The sequence below is a fragment of the Lactuca sativa genome, chromosome 5 (assembly GCF_002870075.4).
Source record: "Lactuca sativa cultivar Salinas chromosome 5, Lsat_Salinas_v11, whole genome shotgun sequence".
NCBI classification, from domain to species: domain Eukaryota; kingdom Viridiplantae; phylum Streptophyta; class Magnoliopsida; order Asterales; family Asteraceae; genus Lactuca; species Lactuca sativa.
In genome coordinates, this window is record NC_056627.2 from 105997483 (window position 1) to 106018113 (window position 20631).

At 36.8% G+C, this 20631-nt stretch overlaps 1 protein-coding gene and 1 long non-coding RNA gene across 2 annotated transcripts; both read right to left on the reverse strand.

Moving 5' to 3' along the window:
- Positions 1 to 1233: 1233 nt before the first annotated feature.
- On the reverse strand, positions 1234 to 2927 carry LOC111915172 (uncharacterized). Its single transcript, XM_023910848.3, has one exon. It carries the CDS (start codon positions 2815 to 2817, stop codon positions 1444 to 1446), a length of 1374 nt encoding a protein of 457 aa, XP_023766616.1. The 5' UTR covers positions 2818 to 2927; the 3' UTR covers positions 1234 to 1443.
- A 15687-nt stretch (positions 2928 to 18614) lies between these two features.
- Positions 18615 to 18876, reverse strand: LOC122198016 (uncharacterized). Its single transcript, XR_006191820.1, has 2 exons — positions 18745 to 18876; positions 18615 to 18663 (listed from the first exon to the last, which is right to left on the reverse strand). It is a non-coding gene; the product is annotated as an uncharacterized LOC122198016 (long non-coding RNA).
- Between the last annotated feature and the right edge of the window lie 1755 nt (positions 18877 to 20631).

Below are 20631 nucleotides of genomic sequence, written 5' to 3' on the forward strand. Positions count from 1 at the left end.
CTAGTTACAAATATATATTATTTTAGTTATGAGCATAGACAACTTAATCCAACAATTACCACCATATTAGTATCTAAATTATAAAGCTTATAAGCTTTCTTTCCAAATGGGTGTCCAATAAAAACGCAAGGAAAAACTCGAGGGGTAAATTTGTCTTGATGTTCTTTAAATGTGCACATGAATCATAAACACCTAAATGCTTTAAGGTGAGAATATGAAGATTTTGTCCCAGTTAACTTCAGGAAAGCAGTATCACCAATTAACATTTTTGTTGAAAATCTGTTTATGAGATACGTTGTTGTGAGAACACATTCCCCTCAAAAAGTAACAGGAAAATTGGATTGAAAGAGAAGTGCTCCAGAAGTTTACAACAAATGTTTATGTTTCCTCTCAACGACTATGTTTTATTGAGTACTTATGCAGCTAGTTCGATGTAAATCTTTTCTTGAAGAAATAGAGTTGCTTCTCTACTTGAACCGAGTTCAAAAGCATTGTCTGATCGGATGGTTTTAATTCTTGTCCCAAATTGATTTTCAACCAGTGCAATAAATGCTTTTAACACTTGATAAGCATTACTCTTGGTGGTTAAGAGATGAGTCCATGTAGAATGAGTAAAATCATCAACAACTGTTAAAATATAAGAGTAACCATTATAAGTTTTTAGGGAAAATGATTTAAAAGCCCAACGAAGTTTCCAAACCATTAAAAAAACCTCAATCATGTTTTGTCTGTTCAAAAAAACCTAAGGAACTTAACTTTTTGTCTAAGAAGTCCAATAAAGTTCCAAACCGTTCAAAAAATCTCAATTTTGTTTTGTTTAATTTCGTTGGTTTTTTTTTTTTTTTTTTTTTTTTTTTTTTTAACAGTCAAAACATGATTAGAGTTTTTTAAACGTTTTGAAAACTTCGTTGGTCTAACAAGTCATTTTCCCAATACGATATTAAACCACGTCACCAGTTTCTCGTATTTGACTTTCAGGAAAATGTAACTTAGTTGGGCTTTTTAGACAAAATGTTAAGTTTGTTGGGTTTTTTTTTAACAAACAAAATATGATTGAGGTTTTTTGAACGGTTTGAAAATCTTATTGGGCTCATATGTAATTTTCCCTAAGTTTTTGTATTATATGGACCCCATGTATGATGTGAATAAGCTCAAATGGAACCTTAGAACAAATACAACTGTATCACATGGGAGTTTATGCTGTCCCTGTCGAGCTTTGGGACAAATGTAATCTTCCTAGGAAGGGTTGAAGGATCAAATTATTATCATGTTGATGTAATAGACATTATTGCATGTTCCTTTGGGCCAATAAGGCCTTTATATGGAATGATATCATGGACATTCGTCTGGATACAAATCAATTTAGGGATGAGAACGAAAAAGCAAAATCTACACTGAAAAAGATTTAGAACAAATTACTCGGCCAACATTTAAAAGGGAGGCTCAGCTCATTTTGCCTTCTTCACTGCCATCCATGACGTAAGCCTTCTTCCTTCTACCCGCCCTATCTAACAGACAAATCAAAATGTTACACGTAGCATATATAGCATGAAACTTCCAGCTAGTCTTTGGTGGTTGATGCAGCACTGCTCTATGGAACACCGTCATGTAATAATGAAACCCGACAGCAAACCCTACAAACATCTGCCCGAACGCCAGTAACTTCGTTCCAATTCCTGTCTCCGTCGAAAAAACCAGCACAAAGTACATCAAAAGCACCAAAAGGTACAACACATAAGACAGAGTCTGCAAAAGCTGGATGCAGATGTATGTCGACTGTGAAGTAGCATAGAAGAACTTCAATGGCTCCAGACCAGTTACCAACGAAGTGAGGCACAGTATGGAGAAGTAGATTGAGAGGTAAATTTGGATGAAAATCAGGAGTTTTTGAAGAGAAAAGTAGGCTTTGATTTGACTGAAGATGACAGAAACAAGAACAAAGGGGATCATAATGAATGCAAAAGAGACGATAGAAGCCACAGTTGGTGCGTACTTCGTGCCCACGATGGGTTTCACGCCATTTGTTATATCTTTATTGGCTTCCTTCAGATAAACTTTTGAAGTCATTGAAAGAACTTCCAAATCTGGTAGCAATGTCTCTTGAAATCTGGAAGGCAGATCTCTGAATCCATCAACAAAATCCACTTCCTCATCGTCTTGATAACTCCATTCCTGTGATTTTGTTGGTTTATTTGATTGTTTGGTAGTGGATTTGGTTTTCTTTGTTGGATCTATCGACTTTTGGCTCATAACTGAATTTGGTTTTGTTAAATTTGATGTTTTTGATGTGGGTTTTGTGGAATTTGTTTTCTTTGATGAGGGTTTTACTTGAAATGACGAATCTGTATTGGTTTTCGTCGAGTTCTTGACGGAGATGACAAGCTTGAAAGGCTTTGTCAGGTTTTTGGCTGAATTTGCAGTTATAAGTTCACTTTTGTTTTTCTTTCTGGTAGTTAAGAGGGTTGTACCTAGACCATTGTGAGAAGTACTTGACTTCTGCTTGACATGTTGAGCAACATCACGTGACTCTTCAAGAATATGTTTTTTTTCTAACATTCTCCTCCCTAAGAGCTCAACAGTGATACTAGAACTCATCGGAAGATTAGCAGTAGTGTAGGCAGTAGAATGTACAAACATTAAAGCATAGAGGACAAGCACACGTAGGTGTACCTTTCTAGTACTTGTGCAGAAGGCTTGGACTTGAACTGAAGCCATGTTCTTTGCACTGAAGTCCCTGTTATGACCTACAAGATGCAGAATATGTATAAATATATAAAGCAGACGGTGAAGAAAGAAAGAGCTGTGATGTCGGTGCATAATTGAGAAACCAGAAGTTGATGGAAGGTTCAATGAGAAAAGAAGACTTTTGATGACACTAAAAAGCAAAAGAGGGTAGGCATAGGTATTTGTTCTTCTATTGTTCACCTTCAACGTTGACTATGGGTTGGGTTCCATATTTCAAGTGCAAGTTGCCATGTGGTGTATTATTTAGCTTCGAAGGTTGGTGTGTTTCTTGCTTGTTTTGACTTGCAGCCATATGGTGAATACCCAGTAGATGTTAATTTAATCAACCTCAAACTTCAATTTAACTATTGTTTTGGATATTATCATTTCTAATAAATGGTAATTTTTTGTGACATGTTAATGTCTAATTAGTTTTGATATTTTTTAAATAAATAATATCTATATGTGAGTTTATGATTCTTTTTCAGTTTTTTAAAATTCAAAAATACATAATCTTATATTTATATATGTAAAGTATCAAATGTAATAAATATTATAATAAATTACAATTAATATGTTTTTTCATTTTTTATTTCAAAATTTTATTTTAAAAAATACTTATTAATTACATTTTAGTATATTTTTTTTTTTAATAAAATCGTATAATACACGGATTTTACGCTTAGTTTTTATACTAAGATAACGTTAGAACGATGGTAAGAAGGATATTGAAATAAGCAAATAGAAAATGATTTGAAGTTGTGATCAAATCAATGTCTTTAAAATATATTAATCTTACTTCTAATGATGTTGTGTTTTCCGCTAAATTGATAAATATGGTAGGTTGAGAAGCATGTTGGTAATTTTGGAGGAAAGCCCACCATATATTGGAGAAATCTTGTAATTTTATTTATATAATTTAAAGTAAATGGAGAAATCTTGCAATATCAAGATAATTAAGAAAATATAGATGTTGTTAAGAGATTCCATTGGTTGAAAGGCATTTATATAATTTAAAGGAGATGGAAGGTTGTTGCTGGATAATGATGAAAAGTTGCTATAATAAAAAAATGTAAAATGAAGAAAAATGCATTTTGACTAACATGAGTCAATATGTTTGTGCGTGTGGTGCAAAAGAACAAGGGAAACTCTTAGTCAACAAGCCTAGATATGTAAAAAATAACTAAATTTTTGAAGCTAAATCGTGAACATTTAATTCGATGATGACCATGTACTTGCATGATTCCGAAATTAATAAATACTAATTTGACTATCGGGTACAAATACCAACTTGATCATTGGAATGGTGTGAAATCTAGAATCATCATTGTCATATGTGGAGAGTACGGTCCTGAGGTGTGAGGGGCCTTCGAATTTAAGGATAAATATATAATTATCCTTTAAATTTTTAGGGGCTTTCAAAATAATAGAAGCTCTATATAAATTCGTTGATTAAGATATATATATATATATATATATATATATATATATATATATATATATATATATATATATATATATATATATATATATATATATATATATATATATATATATATCAAAAGTAAAGTTGTTTGTTTAGGAGAGTATGAACTTTGACCAATTTAACTTTATAACTAGTATGATTATATGATATCATATCTTGGCTAGAGTAAAGAACATGAGCACCCAATTTCAATATGAGACTATGTGTATTGATGAGGCAATGAATAATGTGGAAGCACTTATTGAGTTTTTTTAAAGACTATCAAGATAATTGGTTTGAGAAGGCTTTGAATTGTGAGAGATGTAGCTTCTGATTTGGGAATTAAATCAGTGTTTGTTTAGAAAAAAAAAAGAATATTAAAAAAAAAGGAATCATTTTGATGAGAATGCATTGGGTTATTAGAACTAGTACATTAACTTTCACATCAAAAATCATTCAAGATTTAGGGGGTGTTTGGCTTAGCTTTTCAAGTCCAAAAGTCCTTTTTGAAAAAAGAAAAAAGAGTAAAAGATGTTTGGCAAAGCTTGTTTTAAAAGTTATTGTTGGAGTTTTTATACAAGGAAAATAAACTTTTTGGAGTTTGTAACTTTTCCAAAAAGAACTTTTAGACTTTTAAAAGCTAAGCCAAACACCCCCTTAATATTTTGTATACATAACTTATCAATCTATTAGATTATTGAAGCGAATGTTTGAACAATACAAAAAATATGAAGACATTTTTGGCTTTTTATTTACAACAGAAAAGTAAAAGTGACTGAATACTAGTGACTTGAAGCAAAGTTGCAAAAATCTTGAAAAGATGTTGCAAAAGTGTCATATCTTAGACATCGATGCTAACAATTTATTCAATAAACTGGAATTGTACAAAAACATATACCAGATGAACATAATACAACTAACAAAATATTAAATTTCTTAAAAATGATAACCATGTATCTGGTATCTTGTCTAACATACTAAATATTGGTGGCTATTCCCATTAGAGTTATATCAACATAAATAAGCTTTTAAAATCTTATTTGCGAACGACCATGTCTAAAGAATGATTAAATGTTTTAGCTTTCGATTGAGAACAAGTTTCCTGAGAATATTGAATATGAAATTGTAATAGTTGGATTTTGCGAATGACCATGTCTCAAGAATGATTGATGTTTAGAAAATAGTAATGATTTGTCTTCTTATCAATAATGAGTGAAGACATAGTTTTGTGGTTGTGAATTTGCGAGATCCGTGTTAGCATTTTTTAATTTTGAATTTAACTACAACAAATTTAATTAATAATATTTTTAAACTATTTTTTTATGAGACCTCACTTTGATTTTTACACAAGGCCTCCGAAATGTCAAATCAAGCATGTGTATGGATACAATAAGAAAGAAACCATGGAAATGATGATTGATGGTGACAAGTGAGGTTATTACGAAGCAAAGTGAGTATATGATAATTTTTCCATGTATTGTGTGCATTATATCATTCGGGCATATTGCCTATAACATCGTAAATATTCAACCAAAATTTTCATTTTAAAGTCACATTATTCTTATATCGCATTTCTCAAAAATCTCATTGATTTAATTTACAAAACGCAACTCCATAAGTTTTTGATTAATAATCCAGGATCCTCAAAACATAACTCTTTCTCTGGTGTGTACAGTCAAGCCAGTGCCTTCCCGCGATCCTGAGAAAAACCTGAAACACATCAGATAACACGGTAAGCACGAAGCTTAGTGAGTTCCCCAAAATACCACACACATGACATTAGCCACTCGAGGCTACTCAATATGACCCTCTGGTCAATGTGTCTCAGTGGAGACCCTCTGGTCCCACAACTCGGGTGAACCCTCCGGTCCTAACTCAACAAGCTCATAATAATAATACTCAATATAAATCACAAGACATAATACAAAATATCACGATACATAGGTAAGCACATAAGACATCTCGGTCACACATAGATACCACTCATGGTAAGTTTAGTGACAAGACTAAACTCGGATGATGAACAACCCCTATAAATGTTGTTGCTGCGCACCAGCCTCTATATCTGAGCAAAACCCATAATTAACCCAATTAGGAACTAAGTCCAAACAATCACTCGTTAGGTATGAATGTAGTCAACTAACCAGCCCATCAATAACCTAAAACCCATTGGGCCCACCAAGGCCCAATAATATATAGGCTCTTCCGAGACACAACTCTCAAATCTAAATGGAAAGCCCAACTCAAGGGCCCAAAGCACACACACACACAAACACACACACACACACACACATATATATATATATATATATATATATATATATATATATATATATATATATATATATATATATATATATATATTCCTCTCGTCCAAAACTCCATCGCAACAAGCCCAAACTCCAGGCTGAACACTCAAGGCCCAAAATGAGACTTTGCCCAAAAAGTCAATAGTGAGGTTATGTGGGGTGTGCCTCCCTTGGTATGCTCAGCGTACTCACGAATCCAGATAGGTCATCAGGGACAATTGGTCAGTATGTGGGGCGTATTGGAATTACGCTCAGCGTACTTCCCAGATTCACTCTTCTACTCATTTGGTATTAATCCGTTAAGACCTTGGCTTATATCACAGATCTCGAATCCCTAATAGCTCTTATACCATAAAGTCAGTGACTTCAAGCCAAGGCATGGCTAATAAGGTCACAAACACACAAACCTCTCACTCTTCTATCACAAAATGCTCATATCTCATGCATGGCTTGATTCCGACGTCCAAGTCTTGATTTTTATGACATTACACTACTATATACACTCAAAGGGGTTGATCAAAATCTCTGGAGCTCAATATCTCATAAAGTCTCCAACTTTTGGGACAAAACCCTAAAATACTCTACTAAGATGCACAAATCAAAAGAGTGAGAAAGTTTGAAGCTTTATACCTTTATATGAAGCTCCCAACATAGATATGCGTAGATCCAAGGGCCTAGACTCTCACTCCTTCTTCTCCATAGCTTGTTCTTCACTCCAAGGACACACAAAAACACTCATAGGCTCTCAAATGCACTTATAAGCTCCATGAACGAATGTTTAGGGTTTAAGAGGGTTTGAAATCCGAGGATGGTGGCCAGGAATGAGGCCATCTCATTCTTGATATATGGACACCCCTCAACTAGGGTTTTTCATTCAGTGCCCAGTACACCCAACGTACTAGGTAGCTCTGCTTAAAAATCACGCACATGAGTATGCTAAGCGTACACACATGAACGCCTAACGTACTCAGTTGCCACCTTTCTCAAATAAGGTATTAATCTTGCCAAAACTTCAAACTTCCATTGCTTCCTCGATATAACTCCGTTTCCAATGAACCTCATATCCATGGAAAAGTGACAAGATGCCCTACGCTTCTAGCAACTCCTCGTAACCCCGAGACTTCCTCATGCCCGGGTTTCAGCCCATGAAACCTAATCACGGACGATCCGAAGCAAGATGTTACAATTCTTCCCCACTTGAATTAGATTTCGCCCACAATATCACTCCTTATCAACACATAGATCAAACCCAAACCCGAGAACAACACTGAAAGGACGTCATATCATTGAACAATCTCTTCCAAAATCACCTGAACCCAACAGGAACTCCTGACCCTGAAGAAGGACAGACCCTTATGCTGCTACGGTACTCGATTTGACTCTCCAAAAAATGGAAACTATAGTGGTTTGTCTCTCTGTCAGACCACCCTCACAAAATATCAACATGTTTATCGCTCATCGAATAACAGATTCTAAGAACACTATACAAAATCTGATTCTCTAATCGATCCCGATCGTAACTTAAAAGGAACTAAAAGGTCATATCCCACTAAGGACCCACCGCCTGAATAGCTATCAGAACTCTTCTGAAGGAATGAGCCTCCAAACTCTGTCCTGAAATAAGAAAGAAGTCAAGCCTTCTCGGAATGATCCTCTGACACTCTTAATCATATGCCCCAATTCATCTCAAATGTCCCTTATAACACTGATCACCAAGTCAAATCTGACCCAATAGTTGGACCTCCAAAGGTTACCCACTACACACATTATAAAACGACTTATCGGCTTCCTTCTCACAATAACTATCTCGGCTTATTGTGAAACACAAGCCACGAAGTTTGCTTTACCCCAAGAGAATACTACAACCTCATCTAAAGTCATCTCACCTCCGACCTCTGTAGTCTAGCACCTACTGGCTCCATGCATCTCGCGGTTCTTCCCATACCAGCAAAACTGACCCACTTTGGTCTGAGACATTAGATTGAGATGATTACCCCGCAAAATGAAACTCATTTGCAAATCTGGAACCTCATTTCACCTACTTAATAGATGAAACCAAACTCAACTCGAGAATCTATTTCAATAGTAGAATTGGAAAAACTCATTTCCAATCTGGTACTCCCCCATACCCATGATTCGTGAATTTATACACACACCATCTCTCCAATTCTTTCCGATTACAATAATCCCTTCTCAACTCGGGATACAACAATCCTTGACTGTCACGGAGACCCTAGTCTTGCCCCTGGTTTGGCAACCAGGTTCTAGAAGACTCAAGTGGTAAGGGTACAACCTAAGAACTCCTCTGCGTTATATTCTGACTTGTGAATACTAAAGCTCCTGACAAAACATTATTTACTCTTATTGACTACTGAGTGCTACGGTTTCCCCCCCCCCACCCCGCGATAGTCTAAAGATGCACCTTATTGACCCATGAATGCTACGGCTCCCTGCAGACTTACGACACCCTCTCACTGACTCGTGAGTACTACGTCTCCCCACCGTATCACAACACTCTTTCAATATCCATTGAATACTATGGCTTCCCGTAGTATCACGACACCCTCTCGCTGACTAGTGAGTACTATGACTCCCCGCAGTATCACAACACTCTCCTATTACCCAGTGAATACTACGACTCCCCGCAGTATCACGACACTCTCTTGTGGTCTATTGAATACTACCGCTCCTTGCATTACCACGATACCCTCTCCCACTAACTCACGGATGCTACGGCTCCCCATAGTCTCACAACACTCCCTCACTCGTTGACTTACCATGGGCTCACACCATGACTTTTCTTGATAATCCTAAGTGATTACTCCCACTCGGATCCACTTGCTCTCTTATCACCCCATAATCTCATCATCAAGTCATCACCACACTGAGTTCACTAACTCATGCTCTGCAAATCAACATAGATAGGTGCTTACACCCACCTAACTTATGCACCACCACTGCTGATGTAAGTCGTCGTAGGCAAGTCATTTTTCTTAGTACCGATACACCCTTAGAAAGTCCCACTCTGAAGACACTTTACTAATAGCTTCCCACTGGAATAAATGTCTCTCGGTACTTCACTCTCCATCCCACAACTCGAGTCTCAACATGACCAAAAATATGGACACCATACGCGGGCACCTTGGTACACCATCACAACATCTCACGATGTCTTGCCTCAACCACTGATCTTCCACTTATGCAACTCGAAACCTTGAAATAATCTGATCTCACAAATTGTAACATGGACGAATTGTCAATGACTGAAAACTCGTTGACAAAAATCCGAAGCTCCACCCTCTACTGATGACCGCCCATACAGACTACTCAAACTGACTCTTAAATTGGTTGACAAATCAACCGCTGCCCCTCCTAGAGTTTAGATCCCAATCTATACATATACCAGCAAATCTCAGCTATTCTACCCTGAGCTCAGCGATCCAACCGCCTCGAACTCAACATTTGCAAACCCGAAAAATCCCTAGCCACAATAAATTCTCTGACCAACGGACACCTAGCGTGGAATCACTCATCCTTTTTTAAGCACATACTCATACATCATCCCGCCTTGGACATCGCCTCATCCATCAATAACCCATGTCTAATGTGTCCGCACCACGGATCTCCATAACCAGTTCTCTAACCACACTTAAATGGATCGTCAATCCTCTCAATAGAATACTCAATTCTCCCCTACTCAGGGTTCGAACCATCACCAATTGGCATACCAACAATCTACTCCATAGACTATTTCACCAGGTATATCACGCTTGACTCTTGGAACATACCACATAATCACTTCAATGATCTTCCTGATGGAACCAAGAAACTCCAAATATCCAGTAACTACGAAAAAAAATCTCATAATCCTCCCAACATGACTGCCTCTAGTCATCTCGAAGCCTCATACTGATATATTGTCAGAACCCCAACTGTTCCGAATTAGTCCTGACTCTCGGTACGGAAATAATGCACTATCATGCACTTTATCTCTGACTCCTCGACCAGTCTACCATCACGGATGTCATCATAAAAGAAAGAGACCTTACTCTCACAATCGATACACAACGTAGACAATGAGGGCCACCACCCCGATATACTCCTCTTGATCACCTGGAACTGCTGCTAAAAGTATGCCTCCCTCAATAAGGCACCTCCTTGTTCTCTTCCATCTTAGTCCCACTAATGACTCTCTCATGGTATGTAAATACCTCTCAAAAAACATACTCCCCAAATACTCTCGTGAAAAGGTTGCAACCCTATGCTACCCCACAGGGTTTACCTCTAAACTCAGAAACCGGAAGCTCGTTATCTCCTTTGCTTCTCCCAGGAATCGGGGACGGCGCAACTCTTATCACAGAAAGTGACGTCTCATCTATCAATCGATTACTTAACTCAGACCGCGATCCCCCAAAAATCATCATCTCTACTCATCCCTGAGTCTTGCGACTCCAACTGGAATGTCACCAATAAATTCTCACATAAACTAACTCAGTCTCCCTCTCAAGGCATGCTCTATTGAAACTCGCTCGACATCGCCCTCCGCTCCCACACTCTATCACATTTGATCTCAGTCTAATCAATCACAACGAGATAACGGGTAAACTCTAAAGCAATAACCACCATGAATCATGGTACTCGAACCATGTTATCCCCTCTCAATTGGCTACGAATCATGGTACCCGAACCATGTTATGTCCTCTTAATATGCTACAATTCATGGTACCTGAACCATGTTATCTCCTCTCAATCTGCTACTTAGAACCTTTGGAATTCTCTCTGTTTCGAGTACGGGTCCCCTACTTTCAGTAGTACGGGCCCATACTGCCTGCCACATCTATCCATACTTTCCACACGAATCGTCCCAAATTTCCTAGGTAGATGCTCAACCTTCTCAATCACCAATCCCATTAAACCGGGTCGCTCCCTAGCGAATACTCTCCTCTATCAGTGTACTCATCGGACTAAGGTCGCTCCCTAGGCTCTTCCTAAGTTCTCACACTTCTCTACCATCAGCTGCTAAAGAACTCCTTATGATGCCAGCTATCTACCTCCTGAATAACGTCATATTCCCTTAGTAGTTGACTTGCATCATCAAGAGTTCTACAAAGCACGAAGCGAGTAGCATTCAGGCATCAACTAATCTCCACCAGCACATAAAACCACTCTAGGTTACATCTCTATTTGCTCTACTCACACTCAAAATCAGGTATCCTAGATACTCTTACTCCGCACATACTCAAAGCACATCATAGATAACAACAATTCCTAGGGTAAGGCATCAAAAATCAGGCAACTCTAGCCCTAATATATGAAATAGCTAGCCTATCTTCTATCATTTATCACTAATATTTCAATAATTACTCATAACACAAATAAGTAAGGGTATTTTGGGAAATCACCGTTCGGGCTCTGGCTGATTGTACACACTATTCCTTCTCGTTTTTCTCTTAGAAACCCTTGCTTGTTTTAGAAAAATCATTTCTTGTGAAATTTTTTCTCAAATCCTCAATTTGAGTCCATATATACCCGAAGGTGCATCCGAATCCCTCAAACCAAGGCTCAGATACCAACTTGTATCATCGTAAATTTTCAAACAAAATATTCATTTTAAAATCACATAATTCTCATATCACAATTCCCAAAAATCTCATTGATTTAACTTACAAAACACAACTCCATAATTGTTTGATTAATAATCCAGAATCCTCAAAACATAACTCTTTCTCTGGTGTGTACAATCAAACTGGTGCCTTCCCGCGATCCTGATAAAAACCTAAAACACATATCACATAACACGGTAAGCACAAAGCTTAGTGAGTTCCCCAAAATACCACACACATCACATTAGCCACTTGAGGCTACTCAATATGACCCTATGGTCAATGTGTCTTAGTAGAGAACCTCCGGTCCCATAACTCGGGTGGACCCTCTGGTCCCAAATAACCTCATAATAATAATACTCAACATAAACGACAAGACATAATAAAAAATATCACGATACATAGGTAAGCACATAAGACATCTCACTCACACAGAGATACCACTCATGGTAAGTATAGTGAGAAGACTCACCTCCGTTGATGAACAACCCCTATAAATGTTGCTACTACGCACCGACCTCTATCTTTGAGCCAAATCTACAATTAACCCAATTAGGAACTAAGTTCAAACAATCACTCATTAGGTCTAAACGTAGTCCACTAACCAGACAATCAATAACCTAAAACCCATTAGGCCCAATAATAAATGGGCTCTTCCGAGGCCCAACTCTCAAATATAAATGGCAAGCCCAACTCAAAGGTCCAAAGCACACAAACACACACACACACACACACACACACATATATATATATATATATATATATATATATATATATATATATATATATATATATATATATATATATATTCCTCTAGTCCAAAACTCTATTGAACCATGTCCAAACTCCAGGCCCAACACTCTAGGCCCAAAATGAGACTTAGCCCAAAAAGTCCACAGTAAGGTTATGCATGGTGTACCTTCCTTGGTACGCTCAACATACTCATGAATATAGATTGCCTATCGGGGACACTTGGTCAGTACACGGGGCGTATTAGAATTACGCTCAACGTACTTCCCAGATTCACTCTTCTACTCATTTGGTCTTAATTCGTTAAGACGTTGGGTCATATCACAGATCCGGATTGCCTAATAGCTCTTACTCCATAAATTCAGTGACTTTAAGCCAATTCATGGCTAATAAGGTCACAAACACACAAAACTCTCACTCTTCTATCACAAGATGCTCATATCTCATGCATGGTTTGATTCCAACGTCCAAGCCTTGATTTTTATGACATTACACCACTAAATACACTCAAAGGGGTTGATCAAAATGTCTGGAGCTCAATATCTCATAAAGTCTCCAACTTTATGGACAAAACCCTAAAATACTCTACTAAGATGCACAAATCAAAAGAGTGAGAAAGCTTGAAGCTTTCTACCTCTATATGAAGCTCCCAACATATATATGCTCAGATCCAAGGGCCTGGACTCTCACTCCTTCTTCTCCAAAGCTTCTTCTTCACTCCAGGGACACACAAAAACACTCAAAGGCTCTCAAATGCACTCACAAGCTCTATGAACGAAGGTTTAGGGTTTAAGTGGGTTTAAAATCTGAGCATGGTGGCCAGGAATGAGGCCATCTCATTCTTTATATAGGGACACCCCTCAACTAGGGTTTTTCATTCGGTGCCTAGTATGCCCGACGTACCCTTTGGTATGCGCAACATACTAGGTGGCTCCGCTTAAAAATCATGCACATGAGTACGGTATGCATACACACACGTACACCTAGCATAGTCAGTTGCCACCTTTCTCAAATAAGGGATTAATCCTGCTGAAACTTCAAACTTCCATTACTTCCTCGATTTAACTTCGTTTCCAATGAACATTATATCCACAGAAAGGTGACGAGATGCCTTACGCTTATAGTAACGTGGCATAACCCCAAGAATTTCTCATACCCGGGTTGCAGCCCACGAACCCTAATCACGGACGATCCGAAATAGGATGTTACATAGCGTATATCTTAATTTTATTGCATTCAAAATGTTACAACAATGTTTATAATGTTTTAATCTACTTTAGAGATATCATGAATATGTCATATACATAAAAGCATACATGAGCATGGGGTCATGTATCTCATGAATTTGGTGTGGTTTGCGCCTCTACAACACCTGATGTTCCTAATTGTACTTTAGGTAACCATCACTTTAAATGTTAGTGCATATATTTCCATGTGGCGTGGGATACTCAGCCATTCTCATTTAAAGTAAAATGTTATAATTAGCTCGAGCAATATTTGTTTATATGAGAATGGTCATAGTTTGATGGAATTGTGAATTATATGTGCTTGTTAAAAGATATGGAAAATGACCGAAACCACACATCAAACACTACTAGAAAAACAGCCTTTTATGACGCTCATTGCGCATCGTAGAAGGCTCAGACGACCTCAAATGCGCGTCAAGGAAGGCGTTGTCATAAAGAGAGACGACGCACTTTTACGACGCTCATTTACGACGCGCAATTACGACGCGCGTTTACGACGCGCAATGCGTATCAAGGAAGGCCCTGTCATAAAGGAAGACGACACGCGTTCGCGTGTCGTAACCTTACGACACGCGTGTTAATGACATGCAATGCGTATCAAGAAAGCCCCTGTCAAGAAAGGCCATGTCATAAAAGAAGACGACACACATTTTTGCGTATCATAAATTTAAATGTTTAAAAAAATACACTTATATATTTATTAATCTTTAAATTAAATTTGCATTTAATTTCTCATAATAGAAATAAAACACCATATACAAAAAATACAATCCATTGCACAAAAATTAATGTCATACAAGATACAAAATAAAATACAATAAATAAGTAAGATAATTCATTGCATAAAATGTCAAATACAAATAATCATCGGTAACTATATAACCTAATACTACATTGCTAAAAAGGGACATCATCATAACTCACTGAAGGTCTTGGAATAATGTTCTCATCATTAACTCTTACACCAACCTTGCTTTAGTAGATGACTTTCACACAATCAATATTGAAATAGATGCTGCCCAGGCCACCATAGATGCTGCCCGAACTTTCCGAGTTCAAACTTCCACTGTTTGCTTCATCTCTGCTAACCTCTTTCTGCTTCAAGAACACAAAAGAAAATGAAACCATGAAAATATCACATGAAATTTAATACCCTCATAAAATGATATTAGGATTAAGGGAGTTGAAGGTACATGTATTCTTCGAGGAAACAACTATCATCAAGATCATCTTCTAAATCTTTGAGTTCTTTTGTCTTGTTATCGATCCGAGATTTGGTTTTAGGTTTGGAATCTTCGTCTTCTGCAGGAGTGAAGGGATTAGGTTTGAAGGCAGAGGGTTTGGGAGGTAAGTTCCTGAGTTTTCTTTAAATATCATCCCATTGAGTTAATACTCCTTCAACATCTTTGTAGACAAAGTGAAGATCAGCTTTATCACTTGGCTCCTAAGATCTCTACATGCATAAGGAATAATGGGTATTAAGACTTAAGAGATTACATAATAAAAGTTATAGAATCTGAATTACAATATAGATCATACCTTCATATATCTTTCCTGCCCATCAAAAGCCATTTGTAGTTTCAGCTGACTTCTGGTAGAAGCTAGGATTTAAAAAAAGCAATTAAGTTAGCTTTATCAAATTTAATACATGAATTTGGTAACTTTTTAAGGAAATTGATAAAATTGTAAGAACATGTGTCTCCAAAGAGCCAAAACCTCCTTCAGAATCAAGAATGTTGATTAGCCCTTCCAATCCTCCCATGATTGACTCAATGAGCGACTCAACATATAAAACTGCATCTCGACCAATTCTAGTTAACTGCATCAACCAATCAATATTCAGTAAATTTCCCTTCAAAAGATAAAATAAAATTTACATATAAAATTTAGAGTAAGTTACAATTTAGAGTGGTGTCCAGGTCAAGAGCATGATATTAACTGCATTGTCAACTGTCATTCCAGGTATAACCTTCATCAACACTTGCACAACATATTCCCTCTTGTTGTAGTTGTCATTGTGTAGCATCACTCTATATGGTGGTGCCATTTTCCTTGATTTCCTAAAAAAACAAAAAAAAAAAGGTAAATCGACCTAATCTTTTACTATATGCATTTCAAACTTCATTAGAAGTGATACAATACCTCAAGTCAAACTCAGACTCTCTTCCAGGAGTTGTTTTCTCTATTACTCGCTTATCTAACACCCCAGCACCCTTTTCCAGCCTTGGAGGTGCCATTGTCATAACTGTGATCCATTTTGTGCTTTTGTTTATGAAGCAGGTATTTGTCCCCTGTGTATGGTAGAGTAATCCGTTTATGACAATTATTTCTTAGAGCAAAGTAACAATTCTGATAACAAATAGAAATGTTCAGATGTCTGTGAAGTAAAAAGAATGATTCTTGGTTAAGATTCAGCATGCCAGGTGTATTCAGTAAAAACCGGACGCGGACCGCTGAAGATGACGGGTAGGATAAACCATACCCTCTCACAGTTGTAAAAACATTGTGTAAATATTTAAACCCGAGCCTCAAGGGTAAAAAGGTAATTAAACATTTTATACCCTCACCTACAATATATTTGTGGGATAATTTATGAAGTAATATATATATATATATATATATATATATATATATATATATATATATATATATATATATATAGAAAAAACAATAATTTATGAAGTAATATCTGCCCCCACCTATTCACATAAGCTCTCTCTTTGCATCATAAAAGTCACATGGCCTGCCGTAATATGGTCTTTTGCACCCATCCTCACAAAGATACGATCAACGGGGAGACATCTTAAAGATTTGCGCAGGCACATCTGCCCCCACCTGGAACATCCATCCATAACTAACTGTATGAATATTGAAAAAAATACCTAATTGTATGAACATCCAACCATAACTAACTGGAGATCCTGTTTCAATATCAATTGCAAGAATAGAACAATCTGGAGAACCAGTGAGGATCACTGATGACAAAAACACACATTCAAAATCAAGTTTAAAGAAACAGCAACTATGTTGCTACTGAGGGTAAAAAGTAAATTACATGGTTCAAGAGTATATAAAGTATAAACAATGTTGGTTCATTACCAAGTCCTTCATTGATAAATCTAACAGCTCTACAAGATTCACTGTGTGCACGAACTTTCAACACCTTGAAATGATAGTTTTTAGAGAAATCACATTATAAGAACGGTTTTTAATGACGTAATTACCCCTAAAAAATGTTATCTAACAAAATGAGAGTCAACTACCTCATGGTGAGCGGATTCTTCAGGTGTATCTTTCCTGAAAGATGAAAGCCTGGAAGAAGCTGCGGCAGCAGTAGTTGCAGCTGCAAGCACATCCTGGGCTTCCTTGTGCCTTCTCTCTTTTCTCCCCTGTTTCTTGACTTCTCTAAGCTCAGAAAGATATTGGCTCACCAACACAGCATCCCGGTTTCATTTTCTTAGTGTCTCAATCTCTTCTAGAAGAACCTTGATCACCTTTGAAATCAAATCATCTAAAACAATAAATAAAAAAAACATCACAAAGTAAAACATCCAACCTTCTTATTTTGATACTTAGTAAGTTGCAATGATTAAATTTTCAAACTTACATGGTATCAAGGATGTCATTCATAGGATTTAAACAATCATGGTTCCCAAGATTGGAATTCATCCTGGTATCACACTTAGATTCTATAGCCTCAATTTGACCACAACAACACCAATAAGCAACCCCCTGCACTTTTTCCATTAATGGACAGCTTTTCTTTCGTACAATATTTCTTTTGGTCTGAGAAGTTTGAGTTTCACCTATGTCGTTGGGTGATTGAAGGCGACGAGGCTGCGTTTTCTTCTTAGAGAGAGGGAGGGCAAGAAAGTAAACACAAACCTCACAAATTAGAGAGGTTACCGAAACCAGTAAGGGGAACACCAATGAAAAATCCAACGGATTATTGAGAGAAAAACTGATTTTTGTTTGTTTAAAAGCTAGCGAAGTATCAAGAAATTTCCAATCCAGGAGAATTCAGAAAGCAGATAGATAGGTACCTGATTTGACTAGAAGCGTAACTGGACTAGGGTTTGTAAATTTAAGGAGTCGATGTAGATGGAGTAGGGTAGAGGTGAAGAGGAGTTCAGTTACGAATTTTATGTTGAGATTATTGTGTCTAAATTTCGCCATAAAGAGACGATCAAGAGAGAATGGTCTTCGATTTTTGGAAGGAAGCGAGGCTGTTACAGAGAGGGGGGATTAGACTCACATGGAGATCTAAGGAGAGAGTGAGCGGTCTTCGATCCGATCGAGAGAGAATCATTGCCATAAAGATACGATCGAGGAAAATCGTCTTGAGAGGGGAAATTATTTGGGAAGAACTTGAAGCATTTGAAACCCTAGACCTTGATTCGATGTAACTTGACAGTGGACATTGTAGATTGATAGATTGAAGACCTGGAGCGATCCCTTGTGAAGAAAGCTGCGCGATTACAGAGAGTCCTTGTTGACCGGATCCAAAGATTCCGTCAATGGCTCTATCGGGTTTGGTTAAATCCCCAGTTTGGAATGTGCTACATCTCGTTCATGAACTTGCCAAGTCAATTAGGGTTTTTTTAATGAAAAATGAAAGGGGTTAATGGATTAGGATGATGTTGTACCTGAGAAAACAAAGAAAAAGAAGGAGACCTCGCAGATCAATTACGATTCACCTTCGAGGTTTACAGAGAGACGGGAGGTAGAGAATGAAGGGAGATCTAGAGGAGAGAGTATCAGAGAGGGGAGAGTGGATTCCAAGGATGAAAAATAAATAGAAGATAGAAAAAACAAGGCGGGTTTTCAAAATTTTGGGGATTTCGTTTCCCCCTTCATTAACTAAAAGTCTGTTTCATTAAAATTATAAAGCGACATGTACAGACGACGCGCGTTTAAGATAAAGCGCCCTGCGTGTTTCTATTTTTTTTCTTGAGACACTAAATTAAGGGCACGCAATAATGCGTGACGTAAATCCTTAAATTTTTTGTAGAGATAACACTATTTTAAGGGCACGTCCTATTGCGTATCGTTAATCAGCGCGTGTCGTAAAAAGCGCGTCATTCAAGGTCTATTTTCTAGTAGTGAAACGAACGAACAAATGAGTACAAAGATATGTCCAAAGTCCATGTACATAACATTTTGTCAAGATCACGCATGATGGAAGGAACATGATTTTGAACATCGAAAAATGGTGCTGAAACAAATGTTTCGTTATAATCTTGAACGCAATTTTAACCGTGAATGCCTTAGAAGTAGGGATTGTTGGGTTTCACCATCATCACGGAAAAATGAATTAGGATCATAAATACAGATTGGTGCAATATCTACATTTCGGTTGCTTTCAACCAGAGATGTCGAGGATATGCAGTGATGTGTGTGATCGTGAAGAAAATGTTGGTGAAAAATGTTGGTTAAAAAAACTCATTGTACCTCTGCGAATAATATGGACATTTCATAAATCTCTTTACTCATAATGAGAAAAAGAAAGGTAGCTCTTTGACTAATGTGAATATAACCTGATTGGGAAAAACACTCGTAGTGATGGATCCATTAAGGCTTTGAACACATAAAGCCTTTGAGGCTTGAGATCAACATACAACAACATGCTTCTAGGGACTCCTAACTAGGACACTAGTGTGAAAGCATACATGTTCCCCTTTTGAACATGATCGTTAAGCATTCGCCACCACAACATGTTACAATGAGCCACAAAAGGTTAAATACAATATGTAATAAAAATAAAGAAAATATTTTTGGATTTTTTTTCTTAAATTAAAGATAAAAATAAGAAAATATTTTTGGATTTTTTATTCTAACATTGAATACAAAAAAAAATAAAGAAAATCTTTTTGCATTTTTTTTCTAAAATTAAAGAAAATTTTTCTTAAAGAAAATCTTTTCGGATTTTTGTTTTCTAAAATTAATGACAAAAAAAAATTAAGAAAATATTTTTGAGATTTTGACTTTGAAATTTAAAGGCAAAACAAAATAAAATCTTTTTGGACTTTTATTTTGAAAAACTAAAAATCAAAAATAAATTACTACTATGTTACTAGTGACATTCAAATTAAGAAGTAGCTACTCCTAAATACATTGTACATCGAAAAACTTTTATCCCTTAATGCGAAGTGACGTTTGCATGATTCAGAGGTATTGCGAATGCAAATGTATGCGAACGCTGAATCATGAATAGTAACCTGTGAACTCTTCAGCAACATCCCAATCATATTGATATCTTTTTGCTCACAAAGAACCAGGAACAGAGCTTGCTTCAATCATTCCTAAACCGTTCAAAATCCTTAAAAATGATTTCTCATCTAAAGGTTATGTGAATATGTCTGCATGTTGATCTGTCATTTTGACAAAATGAACCTGTATGTTACCATCTTCAACATGTTCCGTGTTAAAGTGATAATGAAGAGCAATGTGTTTAGCCATTGAATGTAGGACTAGATATTCAAATATCACTTTATGAATATTATTCATATTGATTACATAATCACAAAGTTGAC